The following is a 25063-nucleotide window of genomic DNA, read 5'->3' as shown; positions in this document are numbered from 1 at the left end:
TTATTCTTAGTTAAACACTAGCAATCCGTCCTATTTTCGCCAGATTTAAAAAGTTATTTTACAGTAAACCTTTACAATTTTTACACATACTTAACCCTGTACAAGCTCTGCTTAGTTTGGAATCATATGACCATGTGTGAGTTGCCAAAAATATTTATTATTATTAAAGTGATAACTTAAGTAGAAAATCAATAATTAGCGTGTACAATTATTTCAATAAGTTTGTAACTATATTCCTATAGATTCTAAATTACTTCATTCCGATGTAAGTAACAAAGAACACGAATTGACTCGTCACGCAATAAATCCACAACTGTCCATTTTGCGTGAACACAACACAAATTACTTACTTTCCCACGTTCACTTAGATCTTAAATATTTATTAAGACATCGTATTGTATAATTCGGATGTCCGTTCACACAGCAGGAAGCTTTACAAAATTGAGATATTTTTACACTGGGCACACCATTTAATTGGCTGAATGAGGTGTTGTCATTGCGCTCTGCGTGAGTTCTTTTTGTTGACTTACCCTAATTTAAATTTGTTGGTCATTTGACACGTAGTTTTGTTATTTCTTCTTCTTAGTTAGAAGGAATATCAACTAATTAAAGAAGAGAAGAGAGAGTAGATATATAGCTACGAAGAAGACCTTTCTCCACCGGTCGGAACGGAAATATCCATATAGTACGAACTAGTTAGTCAGTGCAGTAATATTGGCAGTAATATGACGCTTTTAGTTGACATTAAATATCTATCTACCAAAAGTAATTTTAGCAAAGTAAAGCAATTAATCCTTCTTACAAATACACAAAGTCGCTATTAATATTTCCCTTTTTCTTCATAGCGAACTCTGTCGATATTCTCACGATAAAAAAAACTGGTCAACATCGCCATCGTAGGTGTGACCCTAACTTTTTAACCGACATAATCTTTTTAATTCCTTCGACAAATATGGGTTCTTTATATTATTTATAACAAACCCGCCTACGTTTCGAACAAATTCGCTGAATAGATAATTTATTGGCCATAGGATGATAGGATAGCGTCTGTGTCCCGCGGTAAAAAAACAAATTTAGTTTTTTTTTTCTAAAGCACAGGTACGACGCGATCGCAGAGACTGAATGAATCCTTTTATAAAATATCAGAAAATTAATGATAGTCTGTGTAAACATTATTTGTTTGTTGAATGAACGTTTTTGTTGCGCAGTATTATATTTACAAATGTGGGACGGACTTTTGGTTTTGCGATGTGTGAATTTTTAATTCGATGAAAGGAATTTAAAATATCAGAGATTCTGAGACAGCAGAGATGGAAATAACAATCTTTCTTATCTACCTATACCTTACATACATTTAAAAATCACAATTTTTATACGTTTTTATACGTTGTAAATAAGGAAAGAGATAGTCCCTTTTGGGAAGGTCGTTTGCACGATGTTTCTGCCTAAGCCATGGATACCTTAGTACGTAACTCATGATAAACCCAGAGCCTTACCTAGCCTAGCTTAATGTTGTAGAGCATCCAAACCATAGAATTCCGGTCAGAACCGTAGCAAAATAAAATGATCTCAAAGCTGGGAAGCAGAATCTGTACAATACAATTACTCTTATAATTGAGCCATTACTATCAATTGCGTCTATAAATTAGTCATCCCAACAATGGGACGACGTCCGAGAAGCATGGGAACTTTGGTCAGGTGCATCACGCCTACGCATTACAGAAGCTTTTTATTACGGCTACCTGAACTTACGGACGCTGGACCGTGTATTCAAAGTGGATGAGAAATACACTTTGAATAGAAACGTAAGTATGATGAGGGCAGTAGGTGTTAAATTCTTATTGTCTTGTATAATTATTTTCTGTAATTAATGTGAAAATCTATCGGTCTGTCTCAAATAATGAAGGTGCAACACCTTCATTTTTTTAAACCACTGAACTGATTTTATATCAAAATGTAAGTTAGAATATTAATATGTACTTATTGTTATATCATTGGCCAGTATTCATCTATTGCAGTTGCTTAGTAGGTCAGGCAAAGGTTGGTTACTTTTTTTTTAAACACCAAAGCTATTGAAATATGAGATTAAATTTTTGCATCTTATCGTAGCCGGGTCAGCTACTAAGTTGAACTAATACCGATCTGTAAGGTTTTTTTTTCGATGTACTTACAAACTTTATGGGTACCCCACAGTCTGCACCACTCGCTACTAAACTCCGCTAACAATACAAATAGGATTATTTACCACGTCCATTACACTACAATGTCCATTCATGAGTTTTTGAACGAAAAAAAATACGTCATTCCCACGACAGTACTTGACTTTTGCGGCTTTTTGCGCAAATTCGTCGCGGTAAACGTCAGGTTGATGCACCGAATTTGACGGTTTGTGAATGGACACCTTTTTTTAAAACGATGATCGATTTGATATGATATTTGTGTTTGTTTAGTCGACCTAACGCTGTAGTGTTTGTTATTTGCGCGGGCTTACACCTTTTTGGGACTCCCACGCAATATTTTATTGAAAAAAACCTTTCTTGTACTTTTTTTGTACTATAGTGTCATAGTTTTGCACAGACCGGCCGAAAGCTGATATGTAAGATGCACCTAGTATACGCCATAAAACGTCAAAGTAATTCTGAATATCTACGAAAGGGTTTGAAATCCAATAAAATCAAAATAAAGCAAAGTCTTTTGAGTCACTTTACCTACCTGAATCCTATTCGACACCAAACTTACCATTAGCATTTTATTTAAAACCATTTCTCAATAATAAATCCAAAACAAAATTAAGTATTCAAACGACCACAGATACAAAAAAAAAACTATTGCTAATGACAGTATCCGGGTCGGAAGCGCGGGAAATGCAACAAACTGTCATGGCCACCCATGGCGTATATTTGTCAATGCGGTAACGATGTGATTTGCACAAAGATGCCATTATTATCGAAACCCATACGAGTAATAGAAATAAAATAAGTTGCATGTGAAATGATTCGCAATTGAATTTAAATTTGATAGTTATTGAATGGATTGCTATTGAAAAGCGAGTTGCGATATTTATCTGCAATTTTGATAATATTACAACAAGTTGAAAATATCAATTACAAAGTTGTTGAGTATTAGGAATAATTATCATTTGTTCTAATGGCGCAATATAATCGCTTGTCTAAAGTTCTTAAAAACAGTCCTTAAAAGTATAAAAAGTTCTCAACCAGCACTTGCCCAGCGTGGTGGACTCAAGGCCTTTTCTGTACTCCAGGAGGAGATTATTTCCCATTAGTGGGACAGTAATGGGTTATTTGTTTTCTATACATATACAATAACTTGTTATTTTTATACTGTTAAGTGCAAGGTACTCGGGTCAAACTACGGTGCCGATTTCACTATGTAAAGGCGATCAAGTTACGCACCGGTGATACGGATACAGTGATCGGTTTAGGCAACTGATACCTACATATCTGGTTTATTTGAGATTGCATTTGTTGCACATAACCTTGATACACAAAATCATAATGTTATATCACAAATTAATTTTTCTGAGTAGAATATAAAGCACTACAGGCCAGTCGTAACGAAATAAACGATAGATTTCTATATTCGTATCTTCACTGGTCGACAGCAGCGATTGCCGCGCAAAGGTCCAGTGATCGAGTTCCAGGTTGAGCCACTAAAGCTATTTGGCTAGGAAGTTCAGATCGTAGACCTCCTTGCCCCGAAGCACGTAAAATTGTCGGTCCTGTGCCTGACCTTTCACTGGTCGTGTCGGTTATCCGTGACGAAGACATTACTATTACTTTCATATCTTAAAAACTACAAACTTCAGAAAATTCGCTACAAACACCCATTTTAAATCGTCAACAGTCCCTAACCACTCAGTGCACAATCGTACATGAAATAAATGCTACAAGCTATCAACATAGCCGCTATAAATTATATCTGAACAATCGTTCTTCGCAAGGGCGTCACAATGGACGTGGAGCTATTGTGGCGCGTATCGTGAGGGGTAGCGAGGTTGCGGTCAGACCACACATGGGGTGATCTCGAGGGGATGTATATGGCGCATACTCTTATGTATTGCTTAATGTTATGTGGTTAAAAAGTTTTTTAAACTGCCGAGCTATGTTTTTGTAACTAAAAGTTTGTTGTTCGCGAGTCACCGCGCCGTTGTTCTTTAATGTACTCTGGTTTACAGGCAAATGTAGTCAAGGAGTGTGAGTGACATGGACGCTACAATGGTCCATCCTTTAGCTCAATAACTCCGCATACCTTTCCTCCGTCTCTTGCATTTACTTCTCGCCTTCTTATCAGCAATTTGTAGCAAAATTCCGACATACTAAGTGTGGCGCTACTGACTTGCAGTAGTTCTAAGTTACTCGTCCTTTGAACGACAAACGCCACGCGATGCGGCGCTACGGTTCCTGGCATTACCTTGCGTACGTCACTGAACTACGCGACAAGCGAAAAAACCATCATAATAACATAAACAGTACTTTATTTAGAAACTAAACATAAACGTAACACAACACGAACATAAAAAGGAGACTTAGAATTCATCTTTAACAGTATGCTTCAACTTCTCAACATAATCTTGAAGAACGAGAGCCACATCAGTCACGTTGAGACCGTTCTGAACAAACCTCGCCTCATTCTCCGGACCTTTCACATACTCTTGTAAAGCCGCGAAAAGATTCACAGCTTTAGCCTTCCCGTGATAAACCTTTATACAAAACTGCTTCATATTTTTCAACAGTTCAAACACGGTCATTAGTATATTATTTTCCTTAGTATTATATGACCAGCTAGACACAAATATGTTTAAAAGACCGTTACAAACTGTAGGTGTTTGCATATGTTCGAGTAAACCTATTCTCTGGTAGAATTTCAACTTGTCCGCGTCAATTACCGTTCTTTGAACTTCGCTTCTTGCTTTAATGTGCTCGCTTAATATCTTATTAAAAAGGTCTAGAAGAGTTTTTATCACATTAGTGTCCAGCTTCTCAATTTGCGCGTAAAAAGGCTGTAATCCTTTTACTTTCATAACGCGGGCTTGTACTCTAGGATTGTCAGGCAACCAGGCGTACAACACATCTAAAGCATGAGCTTTCAAAGCCAAGTTATCGTCTTCGAAAATGTCCAATAGTCTGTCCACAACGTTTGTCGGTATGACAGCTGTGGTAGTCGTTGGAGCGACGTGGAAAAGGACTTTTAGAAGAACCAAAATTCGGGTTTTTAACTCATCATAGTCAGTTTTAAGGTGCACGGCAGCGATTCTATCAAGTCCTTTAGCTTTCAAGAACTGATAAGCGTTGTTAGAATTCTTCACAATTTCTATAAGTTCGTCTAGAATGTAAATCATTTCGTCGTACATTTTGTGAACGTCTTCGATAGGAGATATTCCAATGCGGTTCAGATTTTCGGCTGATACACCAAGGCTCTGGAACTTTTCGATGTATTTCTCCACGTCTGGATGGAGGTCGATGTCTTCGAGGTCCTCTGAAGTCGGTACTGAGAACAAGGATACATTATTAATAACCCGTTCAGTTTATCTACACTCCTCATTAAATAATCATTTAAGTTGTTGGCCAAGATGATACTTACCTGTGGGTCAACAGATTGCACTCAAAAAGAAATCAACTTTACTTACGACAAAGAGTAAAATAAATACTTACCCATATCCATTTCTTTATATAACGCTTCATCGCACCAAACTTGGTTTATGACCAAAAATAATACGCACAATGAACAAGAAAAACGCGACATTTTGCCACTGTTTTCCGACATTTGACAGAACTATTATTTGCCAAAGACTTCTAGAATTTTATTCTTCTTTTATTCATGCTTATTGCTTTAAATAAATGAAGTAGGTATGTACGTTAGATCCTTTTTTCTTTGTCTAGTATTTTTTTTGCCTTGAATAATAAATTTCAACAAATGCATTTCGCGTTGATGTCTTTTCACAAATACTTAAAACGCCTAAACTATTTTAAACTAAACTATAAAATTATACAAAATTGAATTCAAAGATCTTATTAGTTAATAAAAAAACACAATTAAAGAATATAGCCTGAAATGTTATAATGACATTGACTTCTTAATTTGCTATACCTGTCAACTTGAAAAGTTACCTACAATAAATAAATTACAATTACAACGCTTTAGTACTTGTATAGCTATGATTGTTTTGCAGTAAATATACGAGTCTTATCAACAACTATGGGCTCATTCACAGTGATATGTAGCGACGGGAGCTACGGTTGCATGCCTCAAAGAAGTTCAATCGCTTTTATAGCAATTATCAGTTTAGTTAGTATACGTTTACTTAGTCATTTCTGTATTTTAAGTGTGTAATTGCCCATTTTTAAGGAAATAAGTTTATAATAAGGAGGATTTGGTGAAGAATTGTTATGCGTAGTCGAAAGCCCGCACAGTCTCGATTTGTACACAATTACAAATGATACTTTCTTGTTTATCGTTTATAATTGGCCAACTTTTAGGTCTATTCTCCGTTAGCACTAGGCTAGAGATCGTTGATTTTATTCCCAACAATGTCTATCTATTTAGTCTACAGTTTTACAATTTTCGTCTGGATAAACACAAAACACTTACTCCGCAAAAACTTCACACGCGGACAAAGTCGCGGATAGAAACTTAATAAAATAACCCTAATACGGTAAAAAATAACCTAAAAATAATTAATATATGTTACTAATTAACTTCTAAAATATTTCAGTTGTCAAGTTTTCTAGACTCACTTGCGAATGGTGGTTGCTGTTCCTCGTACCATGGTTCACCGCTTCTGGAGCACGTGGCGTCTTTGAAGGCGTTACTGGTCGCCATGTTTCAAATGGCTAACACCTGGCTGTTGCTTGGCATTCTTCTCGTTAGTACCTCTCCTACTAATATTATAAATGTGAAAGTTTGTAAGAATGGATGTATGTTTATTACTGTCACGCAAACACTACTAGAACACAGAGTTTATAACACGGATAAACAGAGAACCTTTTCACGTGGACGGAGTCATAGACAGAAGCGTATTATTTTAAGGAATCGTTGTGGGTAGTTTGCATAATGTTGTGACTTAAAAAAGTATGCTTAGACGGTTTGGTCATGTTGGTACTGAATGAATATACCTAGATTGACAAGTAAAATTCACTGCGGCGAATGGAATGTCCTAGAAAGCTAAACACAGCAAATTCCGGTACCTAATCGTAACCGGCAGTCCTAATAGAATGAAGCAAAATAATTTTGTCGGGATTACAGCAGAAGGCATTATTTGATCTCTATCAACGCCTTTAGAAAAAAAGCGTTATTTTGTTATGTCAACATCTATCTGCATAGGCGCCCATAGCCAGTTACGCTCTCCGGTCGGTAAACGATCCGTGGGTGCAGGTGCGGGAAGCAACCCTTTACCTTTTATCCTTACAGATGGAAGACCGCATAGTGGTATTTGTACAGGGCGTCTCCGTGCTTCGGAGGGCACGTTAAAATTCGGTCCCGGTTGTTATAGACTAAGATAACAGTCGTTAAGCCATGTCAAAGGCCTTCGGGCGGCTTGAACAACTTTGACACTAGGTTGACCACTAACCATACGATAAGAAGAAGATAGGGTTAAGTTTTTAACAAAAACACCAGTTTCTACGATACCTAATTTTGCTTCGTAAAAGTTATATTTTTGTCGGCAGGAGAGTGCAATTCTAATACAATTATACGTGTGGTACACGCTGGCGTACGTGCTGATGCAACTGATGATGACCCTGGTGGAGTTCGTCATCAAGTTCAACCAGTGTTCCGCCTGCTTCGTCGAGTTCATCGTTGATGTTACTTTCTTGTTCGGTGAGCAACACTATTATAAACCCACTTTTACTGTCTCCTGACCAACTGTACAGATTTAATCGTAAAGGTATCTAAATCTTAAGAAATTTTAGCAATCGCGAGGAAATATGATTCGGTGTCGGGATCGAAATAAAATTGCATTCCGTATTTTGTGCTACAAAACCTTTAAATTTCAGGAATGTCTATTTTTAGCGTGCGGGTAATAAAATAGTGCTTATCTTGTTTTTGTCTAAGTACCAATTACTATCAATTTTAGCATTACAACTATTTCAGAAGCTTGTTGTCGCCAGCCGCATGCTTTGCGCTCAAACTGTATATTTAAATGTGTTTGGGCCCTCACACACCACAATAAATGTGTTGTTGCAAAGCTCATAAGATGTAATACAAGATAATGTTTAACCTTTCTCTTTTCTTTTCAGCAATATTCCGCTGCCTACCTCTAGTAGACGCGTACAGAAAACATCTCACCGGCGAATCATCAATAACACTATAATTTTAAATATAAGAAATAAAAGATCACCAGATAATTTTTAACTTTTTCATTTTATATTTTGTACTATCTACTATATACACTGTGAATATTAAATATCTATAGAAAAAACATCGTACAACAAACTTAGAATTAACGCGAATACTAAAATAACACGGTTCCAATGAACACATTACACACATCTGCTTATGATAAAAAAAAACTTAAATCCTCTATTTTTTTAAATCTATATTTTGAGAGCCGCAGTCAAAATTTAAAAACTTATATATCGGGCAATAGAATGTATGTACAATAAAAAAAAATGTCGCTAAGTTTTGCGTTTGAAGATTATTTTTAGCCGAATAGAAATACAACTCTCAATATAAGAGTAAGGCAAATCTTTATTTATAAAACGCTACTTAATATTTGAGTGTAGTATCGATATTCGGCCGTCATTAAAATCAATTAAAGCTCTCAAAATACTAGACAAAGACCTAAGCTGTGTTATTGAATGTGAGCTTGTTTTAGATGTGTTTATATCGCAAATATTGAACGTATATTTCAAAGAAATACATTTATGCATTGTGGATTTAAGTAAGGCGTTAGATACTTTCACTCATAAGTTCAACTCAATATTTTACGATCCTGGGTTCTGTTTTATACCGGTTAGAGCATAAACACGCAAGTTTTCATTAACCCAAATGTATTATTTATGACCATTTTTTAAAAACAACTCCCACACTACGAATTGCTCTTGTGTCGCGGGGACTTTTTAGACATACGGTACAAACAGCGCACACAAAGTACAAAACAATTATTTGTGGATCGCACAAATATTGTTCCGTGTAGGAATCGAACCCACGACCTCCCGACAAATTAATAATGTCTATACAATTGATGCTAAACTTAGAGTAGCAGACTCTATAGCCATACTTTATCCAACCAATAGGCAAATTCTTGGTTTAAAACTAATTAAAGATTTCGCTACCGGCACTATTATCTTCTAAAATACTACTAAAATCTTCACCTGAATGTTTTATTTTAGAATTGCACTGTTTTTACATATTACATTACAATTATCAGTAGCGTCTATCTATAAGGCTTTATATACAAAGGCACCGTTTGACATCGCACAAGTCACATTCAACAACATGAGCAAGTTCGGTACAATTTACAAAACATTTGCGATTAACACAAAGTTACTGTTGGTTCCGCAAAATTAAAATGTACATGTTTCACCTTCAAATGAATCCGCAAGGCATTTATTTAACTACTTATCAGGCGAAAAACATAACGTTTTAGTACAGTTAGCTACAAAAGACATAAATGTTTAAGCCTTTCGACATGCGGTACTATAACAGATAAAAATGGTTGTGTATTTTGTAGCTGACTGTATTGTTAAAATTTGCGTAATTACGCGTTGCAATTACGCTTTAATATGACGCGTAATTCATCATTCATCAACTTTCTTCACACAATTGGTCATTAATGCCTCAGATCCTTTGAAAAAGTAGCTATAACACAACAATAGCCCGAATATGCTATAGGTTTATTTTAATAGACTGCGTTAGGCTTAATTTTCTCCCACGCTGACAAAACTTGCGAAAATCAGTCTCACGAGTCACGTACTTATCACGTACTTATTATATACACGATGTTCTATGGAATATAGCACAGCAGCGCTGGTTTGCACGTCCGACTATGTAAAGGCAGCGGTTCGCGCCACGACAAAGACAGGAGACCAGGACATAAGACTGCGACTGCCGACTGCGACCGTTACGTGACTCTAATTGTAGTGTATTTGTAATGCATATGAAACAGTTTACAAAGAAGACGGAGAAGAGACATATTGTAAGTAAAAATGTGGTCGCAATTTCCAATCATGGTTTCATGTCTCGATCTCGCTTGCGAACTGCCGCTTCAAAACAAAACTTCAGATTCAGCGTAAGAGAAAGGGAAGCCTAAATAGTAAACAAATGAAGAATATGGTTGTAAATTGTCTGAAACGCAATGGGTTGGCAGTAATTATAGATCATGGTTACTAAACGCAGTTTGTAAACATATACTATTTCGGGCTATCGTGCGAATATAATTTCCATGTTTTAAATAAAGTTAACAATCCTGTGCCAAGATTATTGGTGCATTGCAATACGGTATCATATTACTAAGGTATAAGGCATTGAATAACTTTCAAGCAGTATGGAAACTCTGAACAAGCATTTGAAATGTCACACTCACTCATGCATGCGTGAACAACAGGTAAGGTCACAGTGCTGTAATAGTACAACTTAGTAAAGAGCTCTGTATGCAAGGTGTGCTGAATTATTAGTTATATTCTAGACTAGCTGACCCGCGCAACTTCGCTTGCGTCACCTAAGAGAATGGGTCAAAATTTTCCCCGTTTTTGTAACGTTTTTCGTTGCTGCTCCGCTCCTAATCACCGTAGCGTGATGTTATATAGCCTATAGCCTTCCTCGATAAATGGGCTATCTAACACTGAAATAATTTTTCAAATCGGACCAGTAGCTCCTGAGATTAGCGCGTTCAAACAAACAAACAAACAAACAAACAAACAAACTCTTCAGCTTTATAATATTAGTATAGAAGTATAGATAGTATAGATACACCATGCATATAGGCTCTCCATTAAGTTGTTGGCCTATAACGACTTGTCTTTGACCATGGTCTGTCATATCAGTACCTACTGACTTATCATTACGCGATCGCAAGGTATATCGCATAAGGCTGATTTGTTAAAAATTGAACTTGTGTTCGAATTCAAGATAATGTCAAAATCGTACTTTTATATTCCAAACTAATGTATGATCAAACACAAATGTAAAATGAAAACAATCTGAATTAATCAATCAAATTAGTTCCACTATTTAGTTACGCATTAGTTTGGTATTTATTCAAAGCGCCGTAACGTCTTATCGTGCGATTAAGTTAACGCAATACATGCTTACACAAAACGTTTGTTCGTAGTTTTCATACTGCATATAAGATTATAACATACTGTTAACAATAGTTTAGGTATCCGAGGCATGTTTGGGGACTAACAGCTAAAGCGTGTTACACTCAACGTACAGATTCGTTTCATCTTGCACTCGTGAATATTGCTTACCATACTTTGATTGACAAGACTTGCAAGAATATTCCCATTTCGGTGACTTTTCACGGCCATTCATATGATATTGAATAACGTAAACGAGACAGGCCAGTATGACATCTTTAAATAAGTATCGGTTATGTATGCCATCCAATAGATTAAATAACAGCATATGTACGAAAAAAACTGACAACATTATTTTTGCTAACCAGTACTTAGAAGATACACCGGCCATCGATCTTATATATGTATCTTTACATGTTATAATCTCGTAAAAATCATTATAATATGTAAAACCCATTATACACGTAAAATTTCTTCTTTACATTACTTATCTTCTCAATCAAAGTATAATAAATGAACATCAGATAATATTTCTAACCTTAACGTAGAAAGGCTCTGTAGGCATGTTTATTATTATATTCATAATAATCTACTGAAAACGAAATCTAATCTAATATACATAAAATGTTTCGTTCGAATACAATTTCACAAATCAATGGCGGACTTGTTTTTTATTGAGTGATTCGACGTACGGGAAACACGAATAAAAGCCCCGTTTCACGACTTATATGTGCGGATAACACTAAAAAATCGGCTAACCGTCACTTTATCAGAAATTGTGAAACCAGCCATACGATTTTTAAACATTTGAGGCTGGATCACATGCGGCATACACAGGGTTAAACAACACGCGTCTTGCTCCACTACAAATTCATTTACCAATCACATCAAAAAAATCCCATAACAATTACTCCTAGGTATAGAAGGTGCAATTTTTTAAGCTATTTTTCTAATTGGAAATCCTATCTATGTGTTTTTATAGTAAAGGAAGATCTATGTAATGTATGGGATTCTTTTCCAACACGATCATAATGTGCCTGTTTCTCTTGTCATTTTCATAGCTTATGGTTAAGTGTCGGATAAGTAATCCGCTAGATAAAGTGACGCAACAAGTGTATGAACGCCTGTCATAATTTTACCTGGTAAGTTTACGACACTTTTACCGAAACCGTCAAACCGAGGCTAAAACGTGAACTTTATCAGATTCATTGAAAGACATAATCTTATATGACAATGCTATTTAGTCTATTCATTTCCACGCACGTAGAATCACGACAATAAAAACCTCTGTCGCCGCCACTTTACAAAACGTTCTTGCAACTCGTTTGGCACTAGAAATCATACTGAAAATCATATACGCTCAATTTCTATGTCACGTCCAGTGAGATCACAAACTTAAAAACAATTATTCATCCCAAATATATTCTCAAATCGACTAAAACAAGTCAAATATCACCTACAAATATTTTTAGTAATGACAACATTACATTATTTTAGGCGCGAAAACGTAAACACTCATCGCGATTCAAATTTAGAAGGAACACGTAATTTTTTAATAATCGACTATATTTTTTTTATAATCAGTCGATTTTTTTCATTTCTTTACTCACTAATGGTACAATACACTTTAGCGGTTGGTAGAAAATATAAACAGTCTATTTCGTGTGCATGTGATTTTAAAACGTGACTGGACCTTACTTCCGCCGTCTTTAAAAAGAAAGCAATGACTTATGGGGTATACTTTCTTATGTTAATCTAATTAGGGAAGTAAGAACCAAAAATATTTCTCGTTCCGTAATGAACATTGATAAAAACACACAGTTCTGAAACATACATACTTTAGCTCAAAAAAGGTAATAATAGCATGATTAATTATTTAAAACCTCGTGTTTAAATATGGTGGCTTACTCCCGATAGGATCGAATTCGAACGCAATCGAATTAGGTTCGAGCGAATGTCACATCGTTTAATGGACAAAGAACCAAGTACAATGTTCAATTCACATTATTTTCTCTTTGAATCAGCATTCGAGCATTCGCTAGTTTGTAACTTAAGAGTACGATTTCACATAAGCCCCAACCTAACTAGATTGCATTCGAATTCGATCAGAATCCATCGGCAAAATTCCTGCGTACGAGTACTATCTACTTATCATTTGTAAAACATGATTTATCTTAAATTTTACTTCAGAATGTGTGTTTTTACCCACGTTTTTATATATTACTAATATCTAACAGTATATTACAAAAAATAATTTCGAGACATTTCTTATAGGGTACAATTTTTAAGATGAAACTGAAAAATAACGACCCGATAGGAAACCTCGTTGTTAGTGGTTGAATGCAGTGAAACAATTTACCGTGAAATATTGAAATCACAGCCTGAGTACTACATACAAATATATGAAAATAAACAATTCTTCTAAATGAATATGAGGCCTTTTAGTTAGCATGCAACAATGCAATGTCAACATTACTTTGTCGGTGTTTATGTATTTATTCAAATTCCAATAGTTATTGAACATTCAGATATTACTAACAAACAAAATTACGAAAACATAAACGTAAAATCGAAATTTTACCCATAAAGCTAACAGGCTTATCTGAAGATGTTAAAATATACCAAGACAATCAAAACCATTATAAAAATCAACTAAATAATTCTATTAATTTAAAACTACTCACATTGAAAAATAAAACTCCAATTTTCAACATTCACTAATTAATTGTATCACTGCACTTTGCACTTGTAAAAGTCTTTAAGTCCTTGTTTAGTTGACTGTCAGGTTCAGAATATAGTTCTAGCATAAAGTGGGCTCTTTACATTATATATTTACTTATATAATTGGTGTTTTTCTGTATATAACTAGAAGGGTGATCACGAATATCTTAAGAGTTATAATCAATTTTTGTATGGAAAATTGAACAATTCTAGCATGTATAATTCAATAGAATGGGTTATTTGCAACTGCATTGCAGTATATTGGCAGTATTGCAAGTTTGTATGACAATTTGCAAATTTTAAAACTACACAACATAACCATGTCACCTGAAGCAAGACATTACACACTTTCGACAGCTTATGGGGAAATTAGATGCCTAAACGACCAGTGACTATAACATACCTAGATGACATTGTTCATATTGTCACTGGTGATTGTTTGTTGTTTATTTTAACAATAGACACTTAACAGTAGCTATCTGGCTTGCCGGCGGTGTAGTGTAGTGTGTTGTATCTCCCTAATCAGTTGAATTATCAATTCTGAACGAAACAATATCTTGTATCTTATTCTGAGCTTCAATATCAGATGAGAAAAAATGTTGCAGCTCCTTTACACTGTCAGAAACCTTTGTGTTCACACTCCTACCAAAAGTTTAATACATAACACCAGTTTTTTACTCCACACTAGAACACACTGACTGAGCCAAACGTCTTTATCACTTAACTCACACTTTGATTAGCTATAGACACTATTGGTTGTTGGTTATTCGTTGATATCTCTGTGGAGCCGGGAGGTATCTTCTGAGGCACCATACCGTCTATATGCCTGTATTTCTTCAGCCGGGTCCACTGTCCGTTGTTATAGTTCATTTGGAAGTGCATCTCGGACAGCATTGTGAGGTATGTGTCATCAGATTGCAGCACATTTTCTATGTTTTCTGAGAGCTTTATTGTTACTATGTTGCCTAGGTTTGGACAGGGGTTATCTGAAAAGAAGTAGTGTGTTTTAGGAATAGAAGTCACACAAACAGCTGGCTTTTGTCAAAATAGAATTCGAATTAGATTGAATCAGATTCGGGGTAATGTTATAAGTTTGATTATGCTTTGATCGAATTCAAATTCGATTCTGCCGGGGGTAAGTCCACAAGTCTGCTTTTAGTACCAGGAATGTCAATACGAGACCATGTCAATATCGTACTAAGTTTGTAAAAGTTTGAAAGAACTTTTCTCTATGATGAGGTATAATGTGGAGAATCATATTACAGGAGTTTTAAGCTCAGTAGTATTTTATTTACATAGAAACAACAAATTTACGTTACCTCTAGAGCCCGCCATGAATCCAAGTATAAGCGCCTTCTCCGGCCTTGTGACGCGGTTCGCGTTGCGGAACATATCTTGTGCCTCCAACATTTGTTCACGCTGTAAAAACAAAATACATTATTAATTATCAGGTTCAATGACATCTTCAAAATAGCCAATAAGTTGGGTCGGAACCTCAGCTATTTCGTTGCTATTAAACGACAATCGTGCATCGTCAGCACATTCGTTTAGTACTACTATATTTTACTATTATAATCTACTTTTGCCTAGATGTTAGCACTTACGTAAGTACTTGTAAGTGATCAACTGTCATAACGATTGCTGCACGAAGTGACGTTTTTTTTAACCTATTACTATCGCACTGTAAGGCAAAGGTGTCCTCCCAAACGAAGGAAGGGTAAGACCTTAAGTCCATCACGCTAGCCAAGTGTGGTTTGAGGACAATAAATGTATTAAACAAATTTTATTCATGCAAGGTTTCATCACGATGTTTTTCTTCACTTCGAAAAGTCATTGGTGTGTTGCATTGGGTTTGGACCGTCGAACACTTGCGACGTGCCAACAAGGTACTTGGAAGGTGCCAACTAATATTACGTGTATTTAATTATAATTACCGTAAGCGACAGTCCTCTACGCGGCAGCAGCGGTTGCGGGGTTTGTTGCACATTCTGTTGCGGCGCTTGTTGCACATTCTGTTGCACTGTTTGTTGCACCGGCTGTGTCGCCTGCACCTGTGGCTGTTGCACTGTTTGCGCTAACTGCACCTGAAACAATATGGAGTTTTAGAAAATGTTTGTTTTCAAGAGAAGTAATTTCTGTATGAAATTATACAGATAGGCATTTAAATCATTTATTTACAAAATGTAACAATCAATATATGGTTAGAAATACCCACAACATATAGATGCCCATCCTAAAGAATTATACATTTAAACTAGCTATCAATTCGAGCATATGCCATTTTATACAAGAAGTAAGCGTAGGTACATACCGGTTGTGCAATTTGGTGTTGTAACGGTGGAGGTTGTGTCTGTAAAGGTATCACTTGCCGCGCCGCCGCCTGTTGCACCACTGTCTGTGTCACCTGAGAATAACAATCTAATAAGTACCAAATAATGTATAATAATAAACTGTTGTTATACTGTTACCTGTTTATACAAATTACAAAAGCTTATTCCTTCTCTAGTATTAACCAAAAAAAATGTGTATTTAGAAAAACGGTGGTTAGTACGGATAAAAGTCGTCTATAGGTTAAAATAGAGACAAGCAGTAATCTTTAAACAGTATTTTCATTGCAGTATTTTTTTAAGTACTGGTTGATTTTCATGAATCGTGGACCGGCCTTCGGAACTCCTTTTTTTTATCTAAACTTCAAAAAGCTGCAAAGCGACTAGACTTTTTTCTATTCCTTATTTAGTTATAATATAATTTTCGTGATAAAACATTTTTTTAAGACTACATAGTACTCACAGGTTTGATATTCTGCAGCAGCACAGCCTTGCCACCAGGTTGCAGGATGACGGTGGAGGTGTTGAGCAAGTTCTGCGTGGAGAGCAGCAGTGGCTTGCCTCCCGCGCCGCCCGCGATCAACAGCTTCGGCTGCTGACCGCCTATTACTATCGGTTTGGCGCCGGTACCCTGCTGTAGAATAACACAATATTAATATAATGTCTTCGTGGTCGATATTCGAGTAGAATTTTTTTTATTACTATCCCACTGCAGGGCAAGGGTCTCCTCCCAAACGATGAGGAGGGTATAGGCTAGTTGTAAGGTTGATGAGTTTTACTGAAACGAGCCGATTATGTAGGACTTCATTCCATTTCTTCACTGCCATCGTCCTGTGTGACGGGTAATTGGGTCAAACACAGGACCAACTGCTTTATGTGCTTTTCTTACTACAGGCAATCAGAAAAAAAATCTTAACAGAAAAACTCTGCCATATCTTTTTAGACCGATCTAGGACTCCAACGAGAGTCGCACACACAATCAACCACGCCAGTGATAGTCGAAGCAGCATGTAATATGGACATGGGAAATAGGGTTAATTACTATGCAACAAATAAGATGTAGTACCTGTACAAGTATAGGGCTGGCGAGTGGCGGCGGTCGGTCGGGCGCGGCGGCGGGCGGCGCGGGCGGCGGCGGGGACGGAGGCGCCGGGGGCTCCTCCGCCGGGGCCGACTGACCCGCTAAGTACAACACATGCCAATAAGTAACATTGTTCTTTAGAGAAAACGTACTATCACATATTCTTAAACGTAACATGTTTTCAAAATTGTATAAAATTATGCTGACATTGATAGCAATCCTTTGTAAATAGCAATTTTTTGTTTACAATACCCTTTTATATAAATTGTCAAATAAACCTAAACTGATTTCTTGCAATGTTATTGTTAAATCGGAAAAACTTTACCATTGAACCGAGGAGTACTCATATGGTATTTTTTTTCTGTCAATATTATTTCACTGCATTAACAGATTGTAATAAGAAAGCGATAGTTACCTGTGGTGGTAGTAAGAGTTTCTTCTGGTTTAGGCAACGTGTAGGTATTGAGACCCTTGGCGTAGTCAGGCGGCGGCGGCGACGATGGCGGCGCCGCTTGAGCTTTCTTTGCACCTTCCTCCATTTCTGTGCATAGAGATAATAAATTGAACTTGTTGTACTGCTGTGCAAGGATACATAGCATATACTTACTATCACATTAGTGTATTGAAAATCTGATAATTTCTATAAAAGCCATTCGTTGTTTTCGTCATCTTTATGCAATAGGACGGATATTAATATGTATTTAATAAATCTAAACCTAAACTCACGTTATGGAATTCTTGTTCTCATAGGAAAATGGATGTTAATAGATTTCCACAGAATTTTTTTTGGTCACTGGGTTATAGGGCATTGACCTACTATAGGAATACATACCGAGTTTTCTCCTCTTCTTAATTTGCGCATGTGTGGCAGGTTGTTCTGTAATATCCAGGAGCTTGATACCAGCGCGGGGCGGAGGCCGGGCGGCGCCTCCACCGCGCCAGCCTCCACCTCGAGCACCGGACCAGCGCGACGGGAGACCTTTCAGCGGAGCTGGGGACAAATGAACAGGTTTATTATGGGTGTTTTAAAATATAGGTCAGGATGATACCAGGAAAGAAAAGACTCTTATATACATCATTCTCTGTCCCATAGGTTTAGGAAACTCTCTATTAAAACATTTTTGTTTTTAGGCCGGCGGTAGTTCGTCGATTGCCTTACCACGACGTCTCGGTTCAGAGTAATATTAAACTCTTTCAAATCTTTAATCTTAGAATAAAGTTTCAAATACGTGTTCAGCCATAAACGGGGATAATAGGCGTGATGTTTTCAAAATATTACTGTATAAAAATATTTTTCATGCTTTTTTACCAGATAAAATATCTTTCAAAATGGTTTATTTGTACGACGAGTAAAGATACCTGTAAATGTAATTTTATTCTCAGGTCTAGCAATATTGGAGGAGTTACTTACTAGTATCAGTCATTTTCCTAGGCATCCCTCGGCTGCGGACAGGCACGGTGGGGGCTTGAGCTTTCTTCTGGTTGGCTTGCACCTCGGTCGCCTTGGCCAGCAGCTCGCTACGTAGAGCCACTGACTTCGGCTTGCGTTTCAACGTGAAGTGCTTCACTGGATTCGGTTGTTGACCCACCTTTGTGAGGAAAATGTTATTACTAAAATATTGTATTATGTTCGTTTTCTTTCACGTTCGACCGGTAGTATACCCGACACAAGGTCGTAAAGTAGGTTCCTTAATACAACAAAGTGTAACTGGGATTTTACGGTATCATTTCCCAATATTTTTTGTATGAAAACACGAATGTTTCTAAAACAACGATTCAACATTTACATCACTATAAATAACATGCCTATAATAAAGTAATAATCTTATATTTTCTTCAAATTCTGTATCCTGGGAAAAATATTAATAAAAATATTCATAAGCGCGATTTATTTTTATTCTAACACAACATCAACCGCATTTTGTTAAGTGCTGTGCTTTTGGTCTCTCGAAACAAACTCGCATAGGCAATCGGGTAAGGCTTAATACGCTATGAAAGAGTACTCACCACAGAAACTAAAGCATTCTTATTCAAATACAGGCACTCGAGCGGCAGCAGTCCTAGATCAGAGTGTTTAGCGAGCGCCCGCCTTAGTTCACTGATCATATCACTGAATATAGGCCTGGTCTCGTCGAACTCCGCTATCTCGGTGTTGAGAGTGCCGGCTGAAGGGAACGTCTTGAGGGTCTCCGCCAACATCGCCACCCACAGGTCCGAGTCGACGGCAGCCACTTCGATGATCTCTTCCAATTCATTTCGCCACTGGAATTTTTAAAACTTTTTTTTAACTTTCATACTCTCTCGTTGCATGTTTAATGTATAATAGAATACGGGAATAAACGCGAATACACATTTTACCTTAAAATGCCTAATCTTTAAGCGCAGGTTGCACTCGCACATAAGTTTAATGTATTTATTTCAATTATTAGTTTGGCAGGGAGGGTTTAGGTTTAGAGTCCTGCTGGAAGGAGATCTTTACCCAGCAGGGTTAAATTTATTTTATTCATTAGTTTAATATCGGCGGCGACGAGGACGGCGTAAATGGTTGGATGAATAAGATATGTTGCTGAAAAGATAGTAAGAAACAAAAAGCGCCAGAGGAGACTGGAAGATCAAGAAAGAGACCTTTGCTCAGCAGTGGGACACATAATCAGGCTAAATCAAATAAAGCTGAGTTCCTGCAGTCAGGGTGTAAATGCGTTTTTCGCACATTTACACCGAGTCTTACAATGTGGAAATAGTGTTTACATATGCGACTACCAAATGCATATTTGTGGAGACAATTCCCAGGGTTCAATTCAGAACTTCTGAAATCTGGTGTAATTATTTATAAATACATGCAGCAGCAGCTTGGATTTTAGTGACAGATGCTTAATATCATCAATAGGTTCTACCTATCTTAAATATGACCAAAAGTGTTAATGCCTGCATCATATTTGGTAGTAAAAACATGCCCTATTACACTCTTAAATTTTATCTTCATTAGTAAAGGCTTGTGAAAAAATAGGGCATGCATAAACACTACAATTTAAAATTACAATAATTACATAGATGATTATCCTTTCCAATATGTTTTATTCAACGAGTTTTCGTATCATATTTTCCTCAAAGAATATCTACACACTAGCTTACAAAGCATTCTATGTTGTAATGCCTTACCTAATATTAGAAGTTATTCAATACATAAAGGTTGTTGAATAATTTATTTATTTACTTGAATAATTTGTGTAAAAATAGAATCAGATGATCTCAAATATGGTAATATAATCTTGTATGTTAATTTACTAAGGCCTACTACATGGATAGCTCATGTAGATGGATAACGATATTCCTTTTGGACACTTGGACAAGGGTCTCCTCAAATTGAGGTTCATGGGGTTAAGGCCTTGGGTTGAGTACTTTATAATGCCTCAACAATAGTATTAAAAACCTTTCTATAGGCACACAAAGAGTTACTAAAATAGGTGGAAAAAAAATATGGGTCAATGAAAGGAATTTACATTAAATATTGAACATATCTTCAATCACAAAAAGGCATCATGTTTTCACTTATTAAAAATGTATAACCATGCATTCAATTATTTTTAATAAGTGCCCACGTGAACTGTGAATTGAACTCAGTAACACACTCGACAGTAAATAAAGAAAGTGATATTTTTAAAAAAGTACATACATATTGCCTGTATTTCATTTTTTTTTATTCATACAAAAAAACTGATTAAATTTATCATGTTCTTTTAATTAGAAAGATTAGATAATCTTGGCAATCTACGTATTTGTTATGTAAACACATTTTGGTAGCAAATTACTTACAATATTTTTTTTTTAAATTACTTTATAATCAAGGCCTTTGGTTGGCTTGAACAACTAGGAACATGAACAAAATTAGGATAGACTGGAGCTTCTCCATCAATTTGAATTAATTCTGTCATTTCAATCAGAAAAATTATGATCATAATACTGATCTTCATATATCTGTTACCTTTGAATAGTTTTGGCTTGATTAATATGGTAAAATTATGAAAAATAGAAGCATACTATTTAGCACATTGCAAAAAATAATAGTGTCAGCCAAAATGTTTTGCAAATTTGATATTTTGTTAACAGTGTACAGGTGTGCTATTTACAACAATAAGACTAATCTGTTCATCATGGGCAAATATAAATCAACATTAAACAGCATAAACTGCATAAAAATGCTGTCTAATGCAAATAAATATGGTAAAAATAGAAACAAAACAGAAATCAGTTTCAATAACATGCTATTAGAATCTCCTTGCACTGTTATCAAATCTAATAGCTCTAAATTGGCTGTTCAATACGAATGCCTTTGCCTAACGCATAAGAGTACTAGAGGGTCCTTGAAGCCCCATTCCACAACATTAGACTGCAATTGATAAGGTTATGTCTAACAGACGCAATAATAATGAAATATTAGCTACAGTAAAAAATCACTTCGTGGCTATAGCAATGTTATCACCGTATAAATGCAATAAAACCGTGATTTGTTTCCCAATTTACAAAACGTAAATAAGGGGGCAAAATTGAAAACGACGTATTCAACATACATACACAGCAAAGGAAACGTCGTAGACGTTATAAACTACTGATAAAGAGCAGTGTAATCTTAATTAATAGTGTAGAATTGTGTATCAAAGGAATTTCATGTAATTTTTTAACATGTAAATTCATTAAATGACAACAAATAAAACTACTACATACATGCGTGTTCATGCATCTCATTCTCACTCACCGCTATAAATAAGAAAAGAGAGAGATAGAAAACACAATACAGTTACGCAAAACCATAGAACATCAAAGAGAAAAGTTACCTCCTCAACATTTCTGCGCGGGATATGAAAGAAACTTAGCAATAATTTCAATTTCACTTGTGTTTGCAAATCTGGAAAACAATCCTTGATATTCTTTAACACTTCAGCATTTAATTGTGTACAAATTGAGCCGCTTGTCCACGAATCATTCGAAGTACCGAGTTTATTGTGGAGCCACAAAGATGTGTCACTATCCCGAACGTTCGCCATCTTGCAACTGAGATAGTGACGTATTCGCCATGTGTCTTTACAACAGTTCTGCACCAAGATCGATTTCATTTAAATAGTTTACGTAGTAACTAATATTTTAGAATACGTTGAGAAGTAAAGTATTTAATCTTTCCCAAGCAACCTTTAATTATTTAACACAAAAATATTAATTTATTATTAAACTTTTGTTTTTTTTATAAGTTATTATTCATTGTTGAAAAAAGTTATTGATATTTTTGTAGAAGCACATCATTAGTAAATATATCATTTTGTCTATTATTTACGAACTAAAAAATAAACTGACAAGACTTTAGCACATGAATCTTGATTTTTTATTAAAATTTTATGCTTCATTAACATTATTAAATCTTAAGGTACTGATAATTTTCATTGTGTAACACAAGTTTTATTTGCTTAATTTTAATAGCAAAAAACGTCGCTGTGCGCGTTGCGTTGTAATGGTTTTGTTGTCTATGGTATACACAATATTTACGACGCGCCTTGTTTGAATTTTGTTTTGGTGATTTTATCGATCAAACAGATGTATGTTTATTTCTGGTGAATTATTTTTGAGTGAGTGATAGCTATGTCTGATTTATCAAATATATCGGTGCCTATAAACATCTACGAAGAAGTTCTGAATGAAGATACCACGTTGGATTTATCAGGACAACGTTTGACTTGTGTACCCGAGATTGAAAATAACTGTATTTGTGTGAGTACCTTGCTTTTATTTATTGTTTTATTTTGCAGCAAGTTATGTACGACGTGTATTATCGTAACTTACATAACAGTATACCCTTTTTCACAACCAGGCAAGGTTAAAAAAATAATGTGGATGGGTGGTAGATGCCCAGAGTAGATCAAAAATATTTTGCTAAAATTTTTTAAAGGATTTTGTTCTCAACTTGCATTCTTTATATAAACAAATTTTCTGTTTTATAAATAATTTTTAGGTGAACAAGCCATTTATCTATCTTTGGTGTCCGATTAAAGGACAGCGAGGACTGTTGCCTTATTTCGGAATAATCTATGATACATATTTTTTCAGGTCCTGTATCTTCAAGACAATGATATTAAAACATTACCTGATAATATCTTCGACTACTTACCGAATCTCATGTATTTAGATATCAGAGATAACCAGCTGACCGACATACCAAAATCAATAAAAAACCACCAATGCCTCACGCACTTGTTGTTACAAAACAATAAATTAACATCACTTCCGAACGAATTAGGAACTGTCATAAATTTAAAGGTTTTACAATTAGGCGGGAATCCGCTCATGTACCCGCCAAGAAATATTATAAGCGCGGGAATTGCAACTATCAAAAAGTTTTTACACGACAAATATATTGAAAACGTGTTTGTTGGTTCCCGTTCCGATGTATCAGAAGATACGGTAAGCATAAATGGGAATTTTAACGATAATTTTAACCCAGAGGCAATGAGCTACAACTCTGTAATAGACGGAGAGAAACTGAAAAAGAATAAAACTATGTCTGTGAAATTTAACGAAAGAGAGTCTGATGATTCTGATGAAGAGTATTACTCGAAAAATAAAGGGAAATGTCCAAAGTTGGCTAAAAGTCGTGTTGTGATACCGCCATATTACCAAAGTTCGAAATATTTGAAACCCGTGATGGCTGATGCGAAGGACGTGCAAGAGGCGAAGATAAAACAGAGTTATTTGAGAGATTTGGCTATAAAGAAGCACAAAGATTTGCTCTTAACCCGAGACAAGATATTGCAGGGAAGAAAGTGTGTTTATTTAGAAATCTATCAATTTTATATGTACTATTTTTGCATGCTATTAACTTCGTTTAACTTATTGCATCTGGCTTGTAACATGAATAAAAATGAGTAAATTATTAAATTTATTTCAGAAACCTCCAATTACTGAGCAACTGGCGCAGAAACTACAGGACTAAGCAGTTCACAGCCGACGCGTCGTACAAAATGGATCCTAAAAACTACCCTTATGATACACACCCTGATTACATGACGCTACTAACTAGGGAAGAAATTGAAAAAGACTTGCCGGATAAATATAAAAAGAGACTGATAAAACGATGCAAGCCTACAGTACCGAGAAAGAGTAATAATGATGTACATTTGGCGCTGAAAATAAAGCAGTTGTTTGAGAATTTAGAAGCGATCGATTTGAATAGAAAGGATATGACGCCTAGAACTGAACAGAAGATGTTGATGAGTGAAATTCAGAAGGTAATAGACCTGCCTGTCTCCTTCATTTACCATTACCTTGTTACAGACGCAGCATTTCCATAATTACATTTAAATCCGTCATCGCAATCAAGTCGGGATTTATATTATAGACCTTCAAGATTCTTAACACAGAGTTCGATTAGTTTAACCACAAAATTCTGGTCAAGGAATAGCTAAAATAATATATTTTTTCGTTATCTCGGCTTTTGAGATGCCTATTAATCAGTAAATCAATATTCCTATTTCAGATCACGGAAATCAAGCAAAAATTGATGGAACTCTCCACAACAAACACAAGATCTGTAGCAGCCGATTAGTACGAGATCATATCAGCATTCTAGGCATCAAGATTTTAGATAGATGTAATATTTATTTTTATTTTAATAAAGGTATTGGTTGAAATAA

The 25063-nt window shown here is 35.7% G+C and overlaps 3 protein-coding genes across 3 annotated transcripts; 1 reads left to right on the top strand and 2 right to left on the bottom strand.

Annotated features, from left to right (window-relative positions):
- Positions 1-4546: 4546 nt before the first annotated feature.
- LOC142983404 (uncharacterized) lies at positions 4547-6840 on the bottom strand. Its single transcript, XM_076130240.1, has 2 exons — positions 6756-6840; positions 4547-5508 (listed from the first exon to the last, which is right to left on the bottom strand). Exons 1-2 carry the CDS (start codon positions 6838-6840, stop codon positions 4547-4549), a joined length of 1047 nt encoding a protein of 348 aa, XP_075986355.1.
- A 1520-nt stretch (positions 6841-8360) lies between these two features.
- On the bottom strand, positions 8361-22562 carry Nelf-A (Negative elongation factor A). Its single transcript, XM_076130399.1, has 11 exons — positions 22220-22562; positions 19395-19649; positions 18799-18976; positions 18220-18378; positions 17803-17928; positions 17373-17488; positions 16770-16940; positions 16291-16383; positions 15914-16063; positions 15299-15398; positions 8361-14965 (listed from the first exon to the last, which is right to left on the bottom strand). Exons 1-11 carry the CDS (start codon positions 22496-22498, stop codon positions 14700-14702), a joined length of 1893 nt encoding a protein of 630 aa, XP_075986514.1. The 5' UTR covers positions 22499-22562; the 3' UTR covers positions 8361-14699.
- Positions 22563-22726: 164 nt separating this feature from the next.
- On the top strand, positions 22727-25055 carry LOC142983483 (uncharacterized). The gene is made up of 4 exons (XM_076130394.1): positions 22727-23144; positions 23481-24193; positions 24319-24658; positions 24907-25055. Exons 1-4 carry the CDS (start codon positions 23016-23018, stop codon positions 24973-24975), a joined length of 1251 nt encoding a protein of 416 aa, XP_075986509.1. The 5' UTR covers positions 22727-23015; the 3' UTR covers positions 24976-25055.
- Positions 25056-25063: the final 8 nt, after the last annotated feature.

Source organism: Anticarsia gemmatalis, chromosome 24, assembly GCF_050436995.1.
Source record: "Anticarsia gemmatalis isolate Benzon Research Colony breed Stoneville strain chromosome 24, ilAntGemm2 primary, whole genome shotgun sequence".
Classification (NCBI taxonomy): Eukaryota; Metazoa; Arthropoda; class Insecta; order Lepidoptera; family Erebidae; genus Anticarsia; species Anticarsia gemmatalis.
The sequence above is the reverse complement of the archived record's forward strand: the minus strand, read 5'-3'. Positions and strand labels throughout refer to the sequence as shown.